This window comes from Lepidochelys kempii, chromosome 8 (genome assembly GCF_965140285.1).
Source record: "Lepidochelys kempii isolate rLepKem1 chromosome 8, rLepKem1.hap1, whole genome shotgun sequence".
Classification (NCBI taxonomy): domain Eukaryota; kingdom Metazoa; phylum Chordata; order Testudines; family Cheloniidae; genus Lepidochelys; species Lepidochelys kempii.
The window spans coordinates 47,355,410-47,371,141 of NC_136387.1; the positions used below are offsets into that span (position 1 = coordinate 47,355,410).

General features: G+C 48.2%; 1 protein-coding gene across 1 annotated transcript in view; it reads left to right on the forward strand.

Moving 5' to 3' along the window:
• The first annotated feature begins 589 nt into the window (after positions 1-589).
• The window catches only part of LMX1A (LIM homeobox transcription factor 1 alpha), a 144,697-nt gene continuing 129,554 nt past the window's right edge, over positions 590-15,732 (forward strand). The window contains exons 1-3 of the mRNA XM_073356381.2: positions 590-673; positions 1,055-1,160; positions 3,702-3,888. Coding sequence (XP_073212482.1) covers positions 1,085-1,160; positions 3,702-3,888 — 263 coding nt within the window. The 5' untranslated portion in view covers positions 590-673; positions 1,055-1,084. The remainder of the gene's footprint in view (positions 674-1,054; positions 1,161-3,701; positions 3,889-15,732) is intronic.

Genomic DNA, 15,732 nt, shown 5'->3' on the forward strand with positions numbered 1-15,732 from the left:
GTGAGTGGTTAGATGTACCACCCTAATATTGCATGGGTGTAGGGCTCCCCCCCCACTATTAAATATGCATGCGGCGTGGGTGCTTTACACTTCTTTACTGCACCCTGTGTCCCCTCTCTTCATTTCAGAGCTCTGTTTGCAGAGACAGGGAGCAGCCTGGTATGGAGAGAGAGCGGGTGCGGTGAGGCAGGAGAGTTGCCGATGGGGAGGAAACTTAAGAGATGAGACTGGGAGGTACCAGAGTCAGGAAATGAGACCAGCTCCCGCAGCAGGAAGAGAGAGCTAAGACCCGAGCTCGCTTTGCCACAGGTTAGCGCAGCGCAGGGCCCGAGGAGACCTGCTAGGGGAAGCCTACCCGAGAGAGACGCAGACGTATGCCAGCAACTCCAGGCAACCGCCTCCCGCTCACCTGCAGCTCCTCACCCCGAGGAGCAAACCCGGCCGGGATCGCTTTGCACAGGGAGAGCGGCCCGAGTCGGTCTCGGGGCAGGAGGGCTCTGGGAGCGAGGAGGAGGGCAAAGCGCCGCCGAAGAGCAGCCGGGGGGCTGCAGCGGCGGCTGCCGGCCCAGGGGAGGAATCGGTGTTTCCTCCAGGGCTCCCCAGGCGCGTCTGCCCGCAGGAACCAGGGCTTCCCCCTTTGCGGCTACTTTGCAACTGTCCCCTCGCCGGCCAGGTAAGCGAGCTCCGCGGTGGGGTGGGACTGGGCGGAAAGCGAGGGGGCTTTGCGGGGCTTCCCAGCGGCTTTCTAATTGCCCTGGGCCCGGCTCGGAGCGGCGGTAGAGATGGATCCTCGCCTCGCCTGCAAAGAGGGGATGGAGCTGAAGCGGGGTCCGCTGTGAGGGGACCAGCTGGGAAGTTGCAGCCCTGGATCCCCGGAGGTGGAGGCCAGGGGAGTTCTTGCAAAGAGCCAACCGGCCCAGGACAAAATCTGATCGTGTAGCGACCCCCCCCACACACCATTCCCAGCCCCTCCCCCCCCACCGCCTTGTCCATTTCGGCCCCAGCCCGGCTCTGGGGTGCGTCTAAGCGCCGCGTGTCCATTGCTGTTTTGCAGCCGGGCTGACTCCCCTCCCGGTCCCTCACCATGTTAGACGGGTTGAAAATGGAAGAGAATTTGCAGAACGCGCTGGAGACCTCGGCCCCGTTCTCCTCCTTGCTGGGTAAGTTGCAAGAAACTTCCCGTGCTGATCTCGCCCCAGGGCCAGGTTGAGGGGGCCGGGGGGAGACCCCGCATCCCACCCGTTGGACAGAGAAAAGAAAAGGCTGTTAAGTGAGGCGCTGCGCAGCTCCTCTCCCCTTGCTGCCCCGGTAAGAGACCAGGGCTTCGGCTCTCTTTCGTGCGCTCTCTGGGGCAATGGTTGATTTCAAGCCCCTGGTGAAATCTGACGCCCCTCCAGCCCCGCGGATCCAGCTTCCCCCTGAAATCACGATCTAGCCTCAAGCTGAGGAAAAATCAGGCCTTTTCTCCCCTGCCTTTCCCACACTCCGCTACCGAATGCATGTGTGAACGTGCCTCTCCCAGGCTCGCTTTCTCTGAGCGAGAAGGCAAGAAATCGGATTTAGCTAGAACCTCAGCAAAAGTTTGCACGATTTCACTCCGGTTAGCACGCGCCCAGGTTCCAGTGACCAAGAATAAACAGCCCAGTTAGGTGCACACATTATCCGTCGTCCCCCCCCGCCCCAACCCTTAGAACTAATTTCCCACCGGTGAGAAAGTTACAAATAAAATCAAAAGGAGGACTTGTGGCACCTTAGAGACTAACCAATTTATTTGAGCATGAGCTTTCGTGAGCTACAGCTCACTTCATCGGATGTAGCTCACGAAAACTTATGCTCAAATAAATTGGTTCGTCTCTAAGGTGCCAAAGTCCTCCTTTTCTTTTTGCGAATACAGACTAACACGGCTGTTACTCTGAAACCTGAAATAAAATCAAGTGTAGAAGAACCAGGGATTGAAATCCGCAGCCGCTGTGGCGTGGAACAGGCGAGGGATTCTGCTTTTTCCTTCTCCCGGGATTGTCTTTTGTTTTTGTTAACTAGGCCTTGACAAAATCAAAATAAAAACTATTTGAAAATTGCCTTCCAAAATATTGGGCGGGGATTCAGGAAAACGGGTGATTTTTCACGGAGTCGTTTTTTGTTTTTTAATTGTCTCCCCCACGCTTAAAAGAAATGAAAAATATCCACCTAGTTTACGATTTTAGGGTTATAAAATGAATGGATTAAAAAAAATGAACCTCTTAGATCTCGCTCTATTGCTTTGATTAGCAACACTAATAAACATAATAATTACAGTGTTGGAAATCACAGATTGGTGCAGAGAGCACTGTGGAATTTATATCGATGGAATGTGTACAAATCTACCAGCTCAGATACCAGTCCTGTTATTCTATAGCGCCTTTCTCTAGATTAGCTGTACTAATTTTTGTTTCTACTATCGATCTATAACTATATATAATGTGTGTGTGTATATATATATATATATAAACATACATATATACTCACATACATACTGTACATAGATAAGATATATACACTACATATTTGTGGAATCTATCTATCTATCTATCTATCTATCTATCTATCTATCTATCTATCTATCTATCTATCTATCTATCTAGATTAGATAGATAATGAGTTTAAGGGGAAAATACGCATATTTCGAAGAACGTTTAGTCCTTGTAAGAAATACCCAACTCCAGAATAGGTGACTCGAAACTAAATTCGTGTTCAAGTACCACAGTTCATTTGTTGATAAAAATCTTAACATTCAAACGGGTGAAATTTCTTCTTTTAACGAGCTGAAGTGTTTTCTTTTTTCGTCTTCATTTCACTTCTCTGTTCGGGGGAGGCTCTACATTTCCCCTTTGATGACATCTGCTCCTGGTTTTTGTTGATTTATGAATTCTCTCCTTATCTCCGGAGTCAAACGGGTTCCTTTATGATTACTTCGACCCCAAACATTTCACTCCTTTAATGCCACTTTTTTAAAAAAATGTCATGGGGGGGGGGGGAAATAGCTCCTAACCTGGTGGGGGAATAGCTCCTAACCTGGTGGGGGAATAGCTCCTAAACTGGGGGGAGGGATAGCTCCTAAACTGGGGCGGGGGGGGGGGGGCGCTTTCGTGTGCATAAATACGAACTTAACTAAGGAAGGTTAATTCTTTGAAAAACTAACCGCTTGCCATCGAGATGTTTATCTCCCTTGTCCTGCCGATAATCCTTTGCCATCTTTGGGAGGTCAAATATTTTTGTTCTTTTCCTACAGATTCGTTTAGGGGGGAAAAAGGCAACATATTCTTGAGACTCGAGCCTGACTCGCACCCGCTCGGTTGCGGAGGGGATACAGCGGGCAGTGTATTGTCTCGCCTGTGTCCCCGCGTGGTGTATATGTCTAAGGCGCGTGTATGCAAATCCCACGGGGTTGTGTCAGGGCGGCCTGGCAGTTCTCGCCCTGGATCATTACTAGAGCAGTTCTCTGCCCAGGAAAAAGCCCCCGCAACCGGAACGATCGTTTCGATTTGCCCCCCCCCCCCCCGCAGCTCTTCCAAGGAGCGGCACCACAAGCCCAAGGAGCCTCTGGCAGTGGCTTGCGGCTCATTGGAGACCCACAGCCGGGGGGCGCCGGGGAAGGGGGGCCTGGGGAAGGGGCCACTGCGCTGCCCATGGTGCCACGGCTCCCTGTGTTTCTTTGGTCGCAGGCAGAGCCGCGAGCCCCAGGTCGGTGTGCGAGGGCTGCCAGCGGGTGATCTCGGACCGGTTTCTGCTGCGGCTCAATGACAGCTTGTGGCACGAGCGCTGCGTGCAGTGCGCCTCGTGCCGGGAGCCTCTGGAGACCACCTGCTTCTACCGCGACAAGAAGCTCTACTGCAAGCTGGACTACGAGAAGTAAGTTGAGCGCGACCGCGGGCGGCAGGCCGGGCGGACAGAGGGGCCGGCCCCCGGTCCCCCCAGCGCGCGATCTCTGCCCGGAGAAAGGCCCTGGGCCGGGGGCCGCAGGTCCGGGCCTGATCCGCCGGGAGAAGCGAGCTGCGGGGCCGGGGCAGCCAGGGCCCGGGGGGGGGGGGCAATCGGGCGCATCGCGTTGCTTTGCGGTGCCCGCCGCGGGAGCCCGAGCCCCCCCCGGCCAAACGCGCCCGCCCGCAGGCCCGCGGCTGCCGACCCAGCTCTGCCCCCCGCCCGAGACGGGCGAAGGGGGATGCCCAGCAGCTGGCCAGGGTGGCCTGGGCTGCAGGGGGCTTTTCCTCTCCCTCGCTTCTCACCCAGAAGCGCCCCCCGTGTCTGGGCTGCGGCTCTGTGTTTGGGACAATCTGGGGGCGCAGCCGGACCCCCAGAGGGTGAGATTGGGTCTGTTTCCTGTTGAGGGGAGCCCACCGCCCTGCTAAGGCTAGAGACGGGGGGGGGGACACAACTGCACGTGCTGCAAGGGCCGAAGTGCCAGGTTCAGAAGGGCCCGGTGCCCTCGGGAGCCCCTGGAAAGTCAGCGGGATTCCCGACGGGTTCCTAAAAGGGCGTCAGTGGCTTTTGCAAATGGGACTGTAATTGCCTGAAAGGCCTTTGTGGCCCTACAGAGGGTGGTTACAGGGCATGGGGATTCCTGGTTTCTTTCACTTGATCTCAAAAGCACAAAAAGTATTTATCTAAGGAGCTTACCGGCCCCCCATCACTGCAGTGTCTGAGCACCGCCCAGTCTTCCCTATGTTCACTCTCACAACACCCCTGCGAGGCAGGGCAGTGCTGTTATCCCCATTGCACAGCTGGGGGAACTGAGGCACCCAGAGATTAATAGCAAAATTCTGGCCCCCTTGGGCTCAATGGCAAAACTCCCATTCACTTCAGTGGGGGCAGGATTTCATTCTAGGTGATTTAGCCAAGTTCCCACGGGGAATCGAATCCATATCTCCAGTCTTGGGACTAACCCTGCAGGGCAGGAAACCCTGGGGAGAGTGGGCACCTTCTTGTTAAGACAGAGAGTGGGGCCTTGCTCCTAAAGTCTTCACCCAGGCAAGACTTCTCTTGATTTCAGCAGGAGTTTGACTTGGGTGAGAACCACAGGACATGGCCTTTAGTATATACTGGGGTGGATGAGGGGTGGAAGGGGAGTCCCTCTTGTTCTATTTCCCATTCATATCCTTCTGCAGTGTTAAATGCAGGGCTGTGGGGATGTTTGGAGAGCAAGGAGCTTTCTCCCCCAGCATAAGGGATGGACACAAGAGTGGCCCAGGAACTGCTACTTTCCCAGAGACACAGCACCCACTCAGGCCCACCCTCCCCTCCAGACTGCACCGCCCCAGGGACCTCTTGATGCCAACTGGACAGAGGGGATGCATGGGGGTTTACAGGGATTCCCCGGATCAGGTATATGCATAATAATTCACCAAAGGGTGGCAAGTAAGGTCTCTACCGAGAGCCAGTAGCTCACTGGTACCATAATCATTGTGTGATGTATCTACAGAGAACAGTTAAGAAGTTTTGTATCTGCTCTGGAAATTATGCTCTTAAAAGCATTGACATTGAGGGCAGGTCAGCAGAGGTGACATTTCCCACTCTCTCCCATTCCCTGCGTTGGGCTCCCTGTGGCTGCTAGGGAGGCCTTGAGATTTCCTGCATAGCTCCTCCAGGCCTGCATGCTGCTTCTTACTATGGGCGCTACCTACATGGCAGAGCTGGACCCCCAGGATGGCTTGCTTCAAAGCCCATTTAAAGCCAATGGAAAGAAACCTACTGCTTTAAAGGGGTTTTGGATTAAGCCTTTGGCAAATCAGAAAAATGGGGCCAGATCCCTCTGCCACCTACGTCAGTAGCAGTTTTGTAGGCTTTTCAGTGTTTAATGCTGGGACTCATTTCCCCAAGTTCTGTGAGTTGTTTAGTTTGTGTGTTGCAGGGGTTTGCTGGTGGGAGGCCGGCCGTTTGTCCCACGTTAAACTGGACAGTCCTCTTTTTTCCTATGGGTTTGTCCCCTGTGCTGAATCCCGGATGGGCAACACCAAAGAATGCACCACTCTGCCCCAGGAGGTGTGACCATGCATGTGAGGTCACGCCAATGGCTCTTCAAAATCTCCTCCTCTGGGTGGCAGGGTGGGGTCACATAGGCGAGGGTGGGCCTACGCCCTTCCCGGAAGTACCAGAATGTCCAGTATGCTAGAGAGGCATCAGTGGCCACCCAAGTTTGTGGGCTAGTGGGCTTGTTTAACAGGGCACTTCCCAGGAGTCAAAGTTCAGACTTTTATGCATGAGAATAATACACATATTGACAAGCCCCATGATATTCATTCAGGAACATTGGAAATGTATTTGATTTATTAGAAAACTGAGTATACTGGCAAAGTTCTTCTCTCGCCATGTTAATAAGGCGAGTGTATTCCAGGGCAAATCTTATATTTCGCTAAAGTGGCTTCTGTAACTTCCTTTTAAGGACATGAGTTTAATTACTGCAGCTACAAGTAAAGTTTGATGCAGAATTTGTGAGAGTGGAAGCTTGGCATTGTTTTCAAACACTCAGGAAACAAGGAAAGAACTCTCTGAAGCTGAAATGGAAGGAAGAGTTGCAGCTAAAAAAATGAAAACCGGTTGTGTTTTTTTGGTCTCAGGACTTGGTATGTGTGTGCTTTGTTAATCCACTGGTAAAAATATAGCTGCAAGTTTTAGTACTTTGTGGGATTAAAAGCAATATAAGGTGTCTTCTGTTTTAAAAAAAAAATGAAAATGAGCCTTCAGAACATACTTCCTTGCTATTATGGTAGTGATGGGAAAATATGATGAAATGTCACAATATAAACACCTGCCTAAGTTGCCGTGGGCTTGGCTTTTTAGGTTGTGCCTTATATATGTCTGTTTTCCTGGCTTCTGAACGTTTAGCTAGAAAAGGGGCCCAATCCTGCTGCCTTTACTTATATGGATCTTCCTTATTGAAATAAACAGTCACAGTGTAGTCACTGAGCCAGATTTGCAACTGGGGCACATTGCAATAGCTCTGTTGAAATGCACAGAGCAATGCTGATTTCCATCAAGTGGAGGGGATCTGGCTGACTGGGACTCTTTGCATGAGTAAGAACTACTTGGGAAAATGGTTCCAACCCAGAGATAGATGGATAGATAGATAGATAGATAGATAGATACTCAGAGATGTATACAAATGAAAAGCCAATTTCTTGTGAATATACCCACTTGTTCTAATTATTAGATGGTTTCATTTTATTACTAGCTTTTTACTAGAAATAAAAAAACCCTTTGACAGTATAATTATAAATTAAATTAGTTGTTACCTAAGTATTAAGGGCTCAGTTCTGCACCATTGAAGTCAGTGGGAGTTTTGCCATTGAATCGTGTAGGAACAAGATTAGACCTTTAAGGAGGTGAAAAATACAGAAGTCAAGGGAATACAACAGAATGAGACAATATGAGTTACAGTGGGTCTGTAGATTGTTTTCATACAAGATAACCAGATCTCTTTAATTAGTGTGACAGCATAGGGAAGAGGGGGAAACCCCCCCAAAGATCTCTATACTCTTTCAGTTTCTTTTAGCTGTATTGAGATTTCCCACACTTGTATGTTTTTAATAACTATTTTCCAAACCTACTAATCCTCCTCTCATTCTGCTTATAGTTTGATTTCTTCATGTGCCAGATTTAGTGACAATTGCTTAGAAGATATATTCTGGCTGAGATCCACATAGAGATGCACACAAACAGGCCCACCGTCTTGATATGTATGGTACTGGCATTATTAGCACAAAATTAACATGGAGAGAGCAGTTAATGTTGGAAACATCTAATTATTCTAAACTAATCTATGATTCTGTAATGGTTAGTTATTATTGTAGGTGATTTATAAGTTAGTTCTGTTGGCTCAATTTCCAAAGGTAAGCCCCTAAATATTACATCCAAAATCTCACCCAGGGGTACTTAAATAAGAGTTTATGAATGTAAAATAGTTATTGGCCTAGACCTTCTTCCATACATATCAATGGGAAAGCTCTCATTGACTTCAGTGCCAGCAGGATTGGGCCCCATGGTGAAATCTTGGTCTGTTGAAGTCAATGGGAGGTTTGCCATTTAACTGAATGGGGCCAGAATTTCACTGATGTATCTAGATGCTGATTTAAAACAAAATTATCCAGATGAGGGATTTGGACAAACTTTATGGTGGCTTTAAAAAAACATTTTACCTAAGATAAATAGTTACAGTTCCCCAGTATCCGCAGCATTTCTCTCTGCTTGCCATGGGATTAAGATTTCATTCATAAAGAGTTTAGAAAGGGTTTATGAATAAGTATTAGATGGTCTAGTATGTATTTATGGACGGATATAAGCACATCAGTAGACAGTGTTACAGATGGTTCTCATAAGAGCAGGTCGGGGATTTTTCAACAAAATATTTTTCACCGAAAAATGCCAATTTGCGAAGCAGCCTTGGGTTCAGTGAAGCATTCGACTTGAAAAATGTTTGGTTTAAAATAAAGTTTCAAGACTTGTGTCAAAATCTCCCATTTTGACGCTGTTGAAACAGAAAGTTTCTGTTGCGTTGAGTCGAGGTGACTTTTCCAGACTGTGGCTTTTCGGCCCAATTGAATATGGGGAAAATTTTTCAAAATGTCCAAAATTCGCACAGGGCAGGACAACCTTTTCTTCCCAGCCTGAGTTATGAGCAGCTGGTTTATTGGCCTGTGTAATAATTGATTAACCATTTCTTAAAACATCTATTAATCATTTATTACCCCTTTATAAAGCTTTTATAAAGGGCACCTGAACGTAAAGCATGAAGGGGGAGTCCATTAACAATTGCAAATACTGAAGTTGCCTAAATCCAAATACTCACATAAACCCTAATCCTGCTGTTCAGTACACAGCACTAAGCCCTGGGTATCTTGATAGCAGAATCAGGGGGAATAATGAATGAATGATGTTTACTACAGTAGTGCCTACCCACCAACCAAGATAGGGAACCCATTGTGATAGGGCTGTAAAAACAGAGTACTAGAGACACTTCCTGCTCCGAAGGGGCAGACTGAAGGATGATGGGAAATGTTATGTTAGTTCTACAATTTTTATTTGCGTTCGTGTTTAGTTAGGAGGAGTTGAGCTGGGAATGCCCATCTTCCCCAAACTCTCCATGGCAGGGAATTGTGAAGCCACTAGAAGGCTGTGACTACAGCCCTGAGGCAGTGTGGGGAGGAGGGGGAGCCTTCCCTGGCTCACTTCATAACCTTCTGCACTAAGCAGGGCTGATGCAGATACCATTTCCTTGGTGCAGAGGGGCTCCCGTGAGACCACTTTGTCTGTAATACCCCCTGCTCTGCCCCTAGGTAGGGCCCCAAGTATTGCTCACCTCATGGTGCAGCCAAACAAGCCAGTATTTAAATATTCTTACCCCCTCTTCACTTGGCATAGCATCCTCTTTCAAATGCCCTGAATCTCTCAGGAATTTGCAGAATTTATTTTAGTGCCTAAGGAAGATATTTGTGGCGCGTGTGGTTATCTGGCCCGGGTCACCTCTTTTTCTGTCCATGAACAGACCTCAATTTCCTCCAGTTGACCAGGTCATTAGAAATTATTTGCCACTGATTTCTCTGAATAATGCCGGGTCTGCTGATGATTTGCAAGCCGATCATTGCAAGCATTTGAAATTTGAAACTGATGTCCTTTGGATTGGACACAGAGGTCAGCTGGCATTGTTTCTGTTCCCTGAGTGGATGAGGGTGCATCTTGGAATCAGGTTTGCACAGTGCATACTTGTGATTTCAGGGTCAAAATTCACTTTCTGGGTGAAATTTGCCCATGTGCGTAGAGCCGGCCCCAGCTAATTAAGATTCCATTTATAAACAGGAACTCTGAAGCCTTGTTTTGTGAACTAATAGGTCTTAAATGGTGCATGGCACTTGTGCTGGCCACCGGCACAGGCGTGAATTTCACCCAAAGATGACAAAGTCCTGTGGAGTGCGCCCTGACTTGGAATCCAGGGCCTGCGTCTTTTGAAGTCCAGGGTATTTTTGCTATAGGGGGAGCAGAATCTGGCCTCAAGTTTTCACTGTTCCTTTCATGTGTTTGTGAATCAAGCTGAGACCTTTCCCCCTGCGGGTGAAATTGATCATTACAGAGCAGTTGGGGTCAGACATTTTAGGAGCAGTGTGGAATATTGGTGTTGGTGTTGAGCATGTACTACCTGCTCTCCTGGTACCCAAACCACAGAGGATAGGAGTCTGTTATAACCTCCGCCTCAGGGGGCTGGCTCTTTAGCTCAACTGTACAGCTCGGGTTTCAGGTCTGGATGTCTCTGCTTCAATCCCCTGCGTGTTGTTGGCCAAGATAGCAACCATGACACTACGATCACCCGCCGTTCACACCAAATCAAACTGTGCACAGCTCAGTAAATCTCAAGAGACTTTGCAAATCCTTTCCTTGGAAGAAATGACCTTGTTTAGAAAGGGAAGTAGGTCGAGAAAGGGAAGTCTAAATTTCTATATAGCCAATGACTGGCAAAATTATTAAAGGCCTGGTCCAAAGCCCATTGATATCCGTGCAATATCTCCCGTTGACTTTGGATGAGGCCCTAATCTGGGGCAGGATGCCCGTTGCAACTGGGATGCATAGGTGCCGTCTTTATGAGTTGCTGGGGGATGCTCCACCCCCTGCTCCATCCCAGGCCCCGCCCCCACTCCATCCCTTCCCCCAAACCCCACCCCCGCTCCTGCTTTGCCTGTTCTGCCTCCTCCCCCAAGCACACCCTGCCCTCGCTTCTCCTTCCCCCCCAGCGCCTCCTAGATGCTGCTAAACAGCTGATCCGCGGCAGGTGGGAGGCACTGGGAGGGATGGGAGGAGCTGATCCGCGGGGCTGCCAGTGGGTGCTGAGCTCCCACTATTTTTTTTCCCATGGGTGCTCCAGCCCCGGAGCACCCACGAGGTCGGCGCCTATGCTGGGATGTTTTTCAGTATTAAAAACGAAGATCACAATAAACATTCTGGATTTCATCATTGCTTTGGAGTTTGGGTTGGTATTTTATTTATTTTTGGGGTACAAACACATTACTCAGAGATCAAAACTACATCTGTAGTTGCTCATATAAAGCTGTACTTGTGAAGCCAGTCACAGCCGTTTGCTTAGGGGTTTTTTTTTTTTTGGCACCACAGCTGGTAAAATAAAACAGAGGGAAAAATAACACTCAGAAAAATAAAAACCATACATTGACAAGCATGTTTGTTTCTTGTGGCTCAGGGGCTGAAAATCAGAGCCCTTGAAAGTTTAATGTGTATCTAGGCCCAGCCCAGAATTAAACAATAACTGTAAACATTTCTTTTTCAGAATCCCCCCCCCCCCGCCCAATTTAATGAGCTGGGATACTGTTTGAGACCCTCCCTTTTTAAATGTAAACAGACTTTACAAGGTAAAAACATGAACATGATTTTATGTGGCAACATTAAAACAGCACTCAGTGGTATTTACAGTGCAAGAAAATGACCGAGGAGAAAGGACAGGCAACCAAGCAATTGTGGGGCAGATTTTCCATTGACTTTTAGTGGGATTTGTGCTCCTAAATCCCTTAGTGAAATATTTATATTCTCCTTAATTAAAGGAAATGTCTCTTATTTAGTCTCCGGCTGGCTTAGGTGTTTGTTTGTTTTTCTCACCTGCAAGGAATGGAAGCTCTGGGGAGAAAAAAGCCACCAGCCCCTTGATGTTTCTCTGTGATACCACTCTGGTTTGCATTTTAATACTAGTGTAAAGCAGAGCTGGGAGTGCCAGGTTGCCTCCTCCAAAGGGACAGTGTGAAGTGCATGCTGCTCCGATACACCAGGGCTTGTAGGAAGGGACTGTTCTTCCCAAAGCACAATCCCCCCTGCAGCTCCCCATGGGCCACTGCAGGCCGGTGGTTTAATTCAACAAACTGAGCCTTATCTTGTGCTTCCTTTTCTGCATCTGTGCAATTGGGTTAATAATCCCGGTCCTCTTTTTAGGGGTTCTGTTAAGAATAATGTGCCAGATCCTCAAGTTCAATGATTCACCCCAGCTGGGGATCTGGCCTAAAGTTTAGAAAGCTCTACGCATTATTACTGTTGTCATTTTTTCTGGGTACTAAGTAAATGGAAGATACTTCTCCAAAGGAACTCTATTCACAAGCTGTTGCCGGGTACATTGTTGGGTTGCCAACTCTCATAGTGTAATCTCGAGTCTCCCAATATTACATAAAAAGAAAAGGAGTACTTGTGGCACCTTAGAGACTAACAAATTTATTTGAGCATAAGCTCACGAAAGCTTATGCTCAAATAAATGTGTTAGTCTCTAAGGTGCCACAAATACTCCTTTTCTTTTTACGGATGCAGACTAACATGGCTACTACTCTGAAACCAATATTACATGTTTTATTTGAAGCAGCAGCTCCTGGAGTCATGTGATTGTGCAAGCATCTCAGCTTTTTTTTTTTTTAAAGTAAGTTTATAGCCTCCTGGTTGCAGAGAAAAGCTCAAAACAGTGACATGAGTGGTCCTAAAGGCTCAGAAGCTGGAAGACAAATAAAAACCTCAATGTATTTGGCTTAAAAATCTTGGGACTTTTAAAAAACAAACAATTCATGAAGTCAGGGGATCTCACTTGTGATTTTTGAGCACTTGGGGTTGACAATACATAGTGAGAGATTTAAGAAGCTCAATCTATTTAGTTTATCCAAGAGAAGCTTAAGAGATGACTTGATTGTGGTCTGACGGTACCTATAGAAGGAGAGATTTCTGGAAGTAGATGGTTCTTTAATTTAGCAGGAAAAGACATAACAAGATCCAGTGGCTGGAAGCTGAAGCTAGACAAATTCAGACTAGAAATAAGGTGTACGTTTTTAACCGTGAGCGTATTTAACCATGGAACAATCTACCTAAGAGTGTGGTGGATACTCCATCACTTGAAGTCTTCAAATCAAGAGGGGTTGTCTTTCTAAAATGCATACCATAGCTCAAACAGAAGTTATGGGCTTGATGCAGAAATGACTGGGTGAGGTTTTAGACCAGGATTATGCAGGAGATCAGACTGAATGATCACAGTGGTCCCTTCTGGCCTTAACGTCTATGACGCTCTGAATAAATTAAATGAGAAACTGAGGCTGCTGTTGCAGTGGATGAGAAGGGAAGTGGTTTCAACCATCATCACTACTCATCTAATTTGTTACATTGCAGACTTCCCGTGTATAATCAACACACCTAATTGAACAATTAGCTGCAAATCACATAACTGCTCCCTCAGCCTACAACCTTTAGGAAAGGGATTCCACTAATACCTTCCAAAAATGTAATTATCAAGCACAGTCACACCAGTATTAAACAATTAGTTCACAATGACATTTCTTGTCAGGAACTTGGTCTCAGCATAATTGGAAAGGAGAATTCGGAGCCTCAGCATGAGCTAACAATGCACTTCTGGTTTTTTAAGGATGAAATCCTGATGCCATTGAAATCAAGGGGGGGTTGCCATTGATGTCAGTGGAACCGGTATTTCACCTTAGCATTTTGTCTGGTGGTTCTTTTGGTCACATTCTGATGTTTAGAGTGGGCATGTGCTGAAAGCCTGGAGCTGCATCTGAGATCCAAGATCACAGTTTAGAGATTTCTTTATAATGGGCTCAGCTTGATCACTCTGAACCTATTTCAGTCACACAAGTTATGGGTTTGATGCAGAAATTACCCAGGGATGTTCTTTGGTTTGTATTGGCAGGTCATGTGAGATGATCATAATGGTCATGGAAATCTATGCGCAAACTAAGACCTGGGTTTTACCCTCCAAGTTCAGGAGTGTTTTGGTCCAGGATTCTGATTCTGCTCATAATAGATATTCCCCATTGCCCTGCAGCTGTGCAGAATGAGTGCACCATGGATTCAGGGATGCAACTGGTGTTTTCTAAGGAGGGGGCCCAGAGATCTCCCTCCCCTGTCCTGCATGCAGCCCCAAGTTGTCCTTATGTACTCAGCCCTGAGCTCTCCCACGCGGCTCCCCCATATCAGGTCTGAGCTCTCCACACTGCCTATGCACTCAGCTACATGCTTTCCTCTGTGCACCCAGATCTACACCCCCTCCTCTCCTTCTGCCTCACACCCAACCCCACGCTGTCCTCCGTGCACCCCAGTCTACACCCACTCTTCTTCTTCTGCCCCATACTGAGCTCTGCCCCTAAACCCAGCCCTGCAGTCTCCCCCCACCACACCTAGTCCCAAGATCATACCCAATGAGGCAGTCAGGCTAAAGAGCACCATCCCCACCAGGGGTCAGGCAGTTCTGGGAGCCCGAAACCTCCCTCCTCCTTCTGCATCCTTGCTTCCCCAGGCAGCACCAAAAGCCTGAATCTAGTTCTCCACCCTCCTGGGGCCTGTGGGTTCCAGACACCCCCTGCTTCACTTCTCCCTGGGGGCGGGGGGCTGGTACCCAAGGGCACTGGAAGGATTTCAAAAGTGTGGGAGAAGGCAAGCCAGTGCATGGAAGCAATGCTGCTCAATTTTCCATCTGTGGTCAGGGGCCAAGGGGTGGTCTGGGCCCCTTTCCCCCTCCTCCAATTATGCCCTCCAATTAATGTATTTTGTCTAGCGCTCAAAGCCTCTTGCATGGGGCAAAGGGGAGCATTTAGAAATTTCTGTTTGAACCATCTGCTTGGTTGTTAAAAGAGGGGATGGCCTCTGAGAAAGCAGAGTTTCACCCCCATTTGTAGGGCAGGGTAAGGGTTTTTCTGACAGGGTTTCAATTATCCTTCCTCCTGGAATAAAACCTTGCAGACTCTTTTCAGCAGATCCCAGGGTCCCGCAACACCAGCTCACAGTCATTTCTTTCAGTGTGAATATTTAACAATGAAACAAACCAGCTAAATGTCTGTTAAACACTGGGCCATTAAAAAACAACGCACGTTTGTTGCCATTATCCTTAAGGAGAGGTTATTAAATTAACGAGCGCTAATTATGGGAGGGTTTCATGCTATTTTAGTTTATAGGGAGCATACTCTGGCAACCATATGTTTGTGGGGTCTTTTCCACACCAATGGGAGTGAATAAAATGGGAAGTCGGATGGGAAATGCAGAGGCCCAGATCCTCAAAGGTATTTAGGTGCCTCGGTTGTGGGAGTTAAGTGCCTAAATACCTTTGAGGATCTGAGCCCAAGTTCCCTGAGGGGTTGGACATCAGCGCAATGCAATTCTGAGGCCCAGCCCGGAGAACGCGGGGGTGGGGGGGGCAAAGATATGCTAATGTAGGGCAACACTAGGAGGGGTGATTCTATCTTGGAGTCCCTTGGCATGTGCACCTGTGCCTGCACCCCTTTATTGGGTTCATGTAGCCCCTCAAAGGTTGTGCGGCTCCCTGGGTGACCTTTGATGCCAGTTATTTCATTGGCTAGCTTGCATGCCTATAGATAATTTGCATGTGATACTAGCCATTCCTTTACAAAGCCCTATGTGGATGTAACGCTGGCCAGAGGCATGGGCCTGAGGCCGGATTTCGCTCAGGAGGTCTCACCCAGTGGTGGGAGTCAGCGTGAGGAGGCAGGACCTTGTCCCTTGCTCCCCTCAGAAGAGGAGCCAAAGGTGGCTTGTGTGGGTGGCCAGGGCAGCCACAGAGGGTGTGCAGCCTCTGGGCAGGAGGGAACCTGATGGGGTGCTACTATAGGTTGGCATGAGCCCCATGAACTCACTTTCCCTTTATCTGCCCCTGTTCAGAGCCTGTTCACACTTTCCCACAAGTAGCTCCTGTCAGCCCTTCCCCCAGCATTTCCT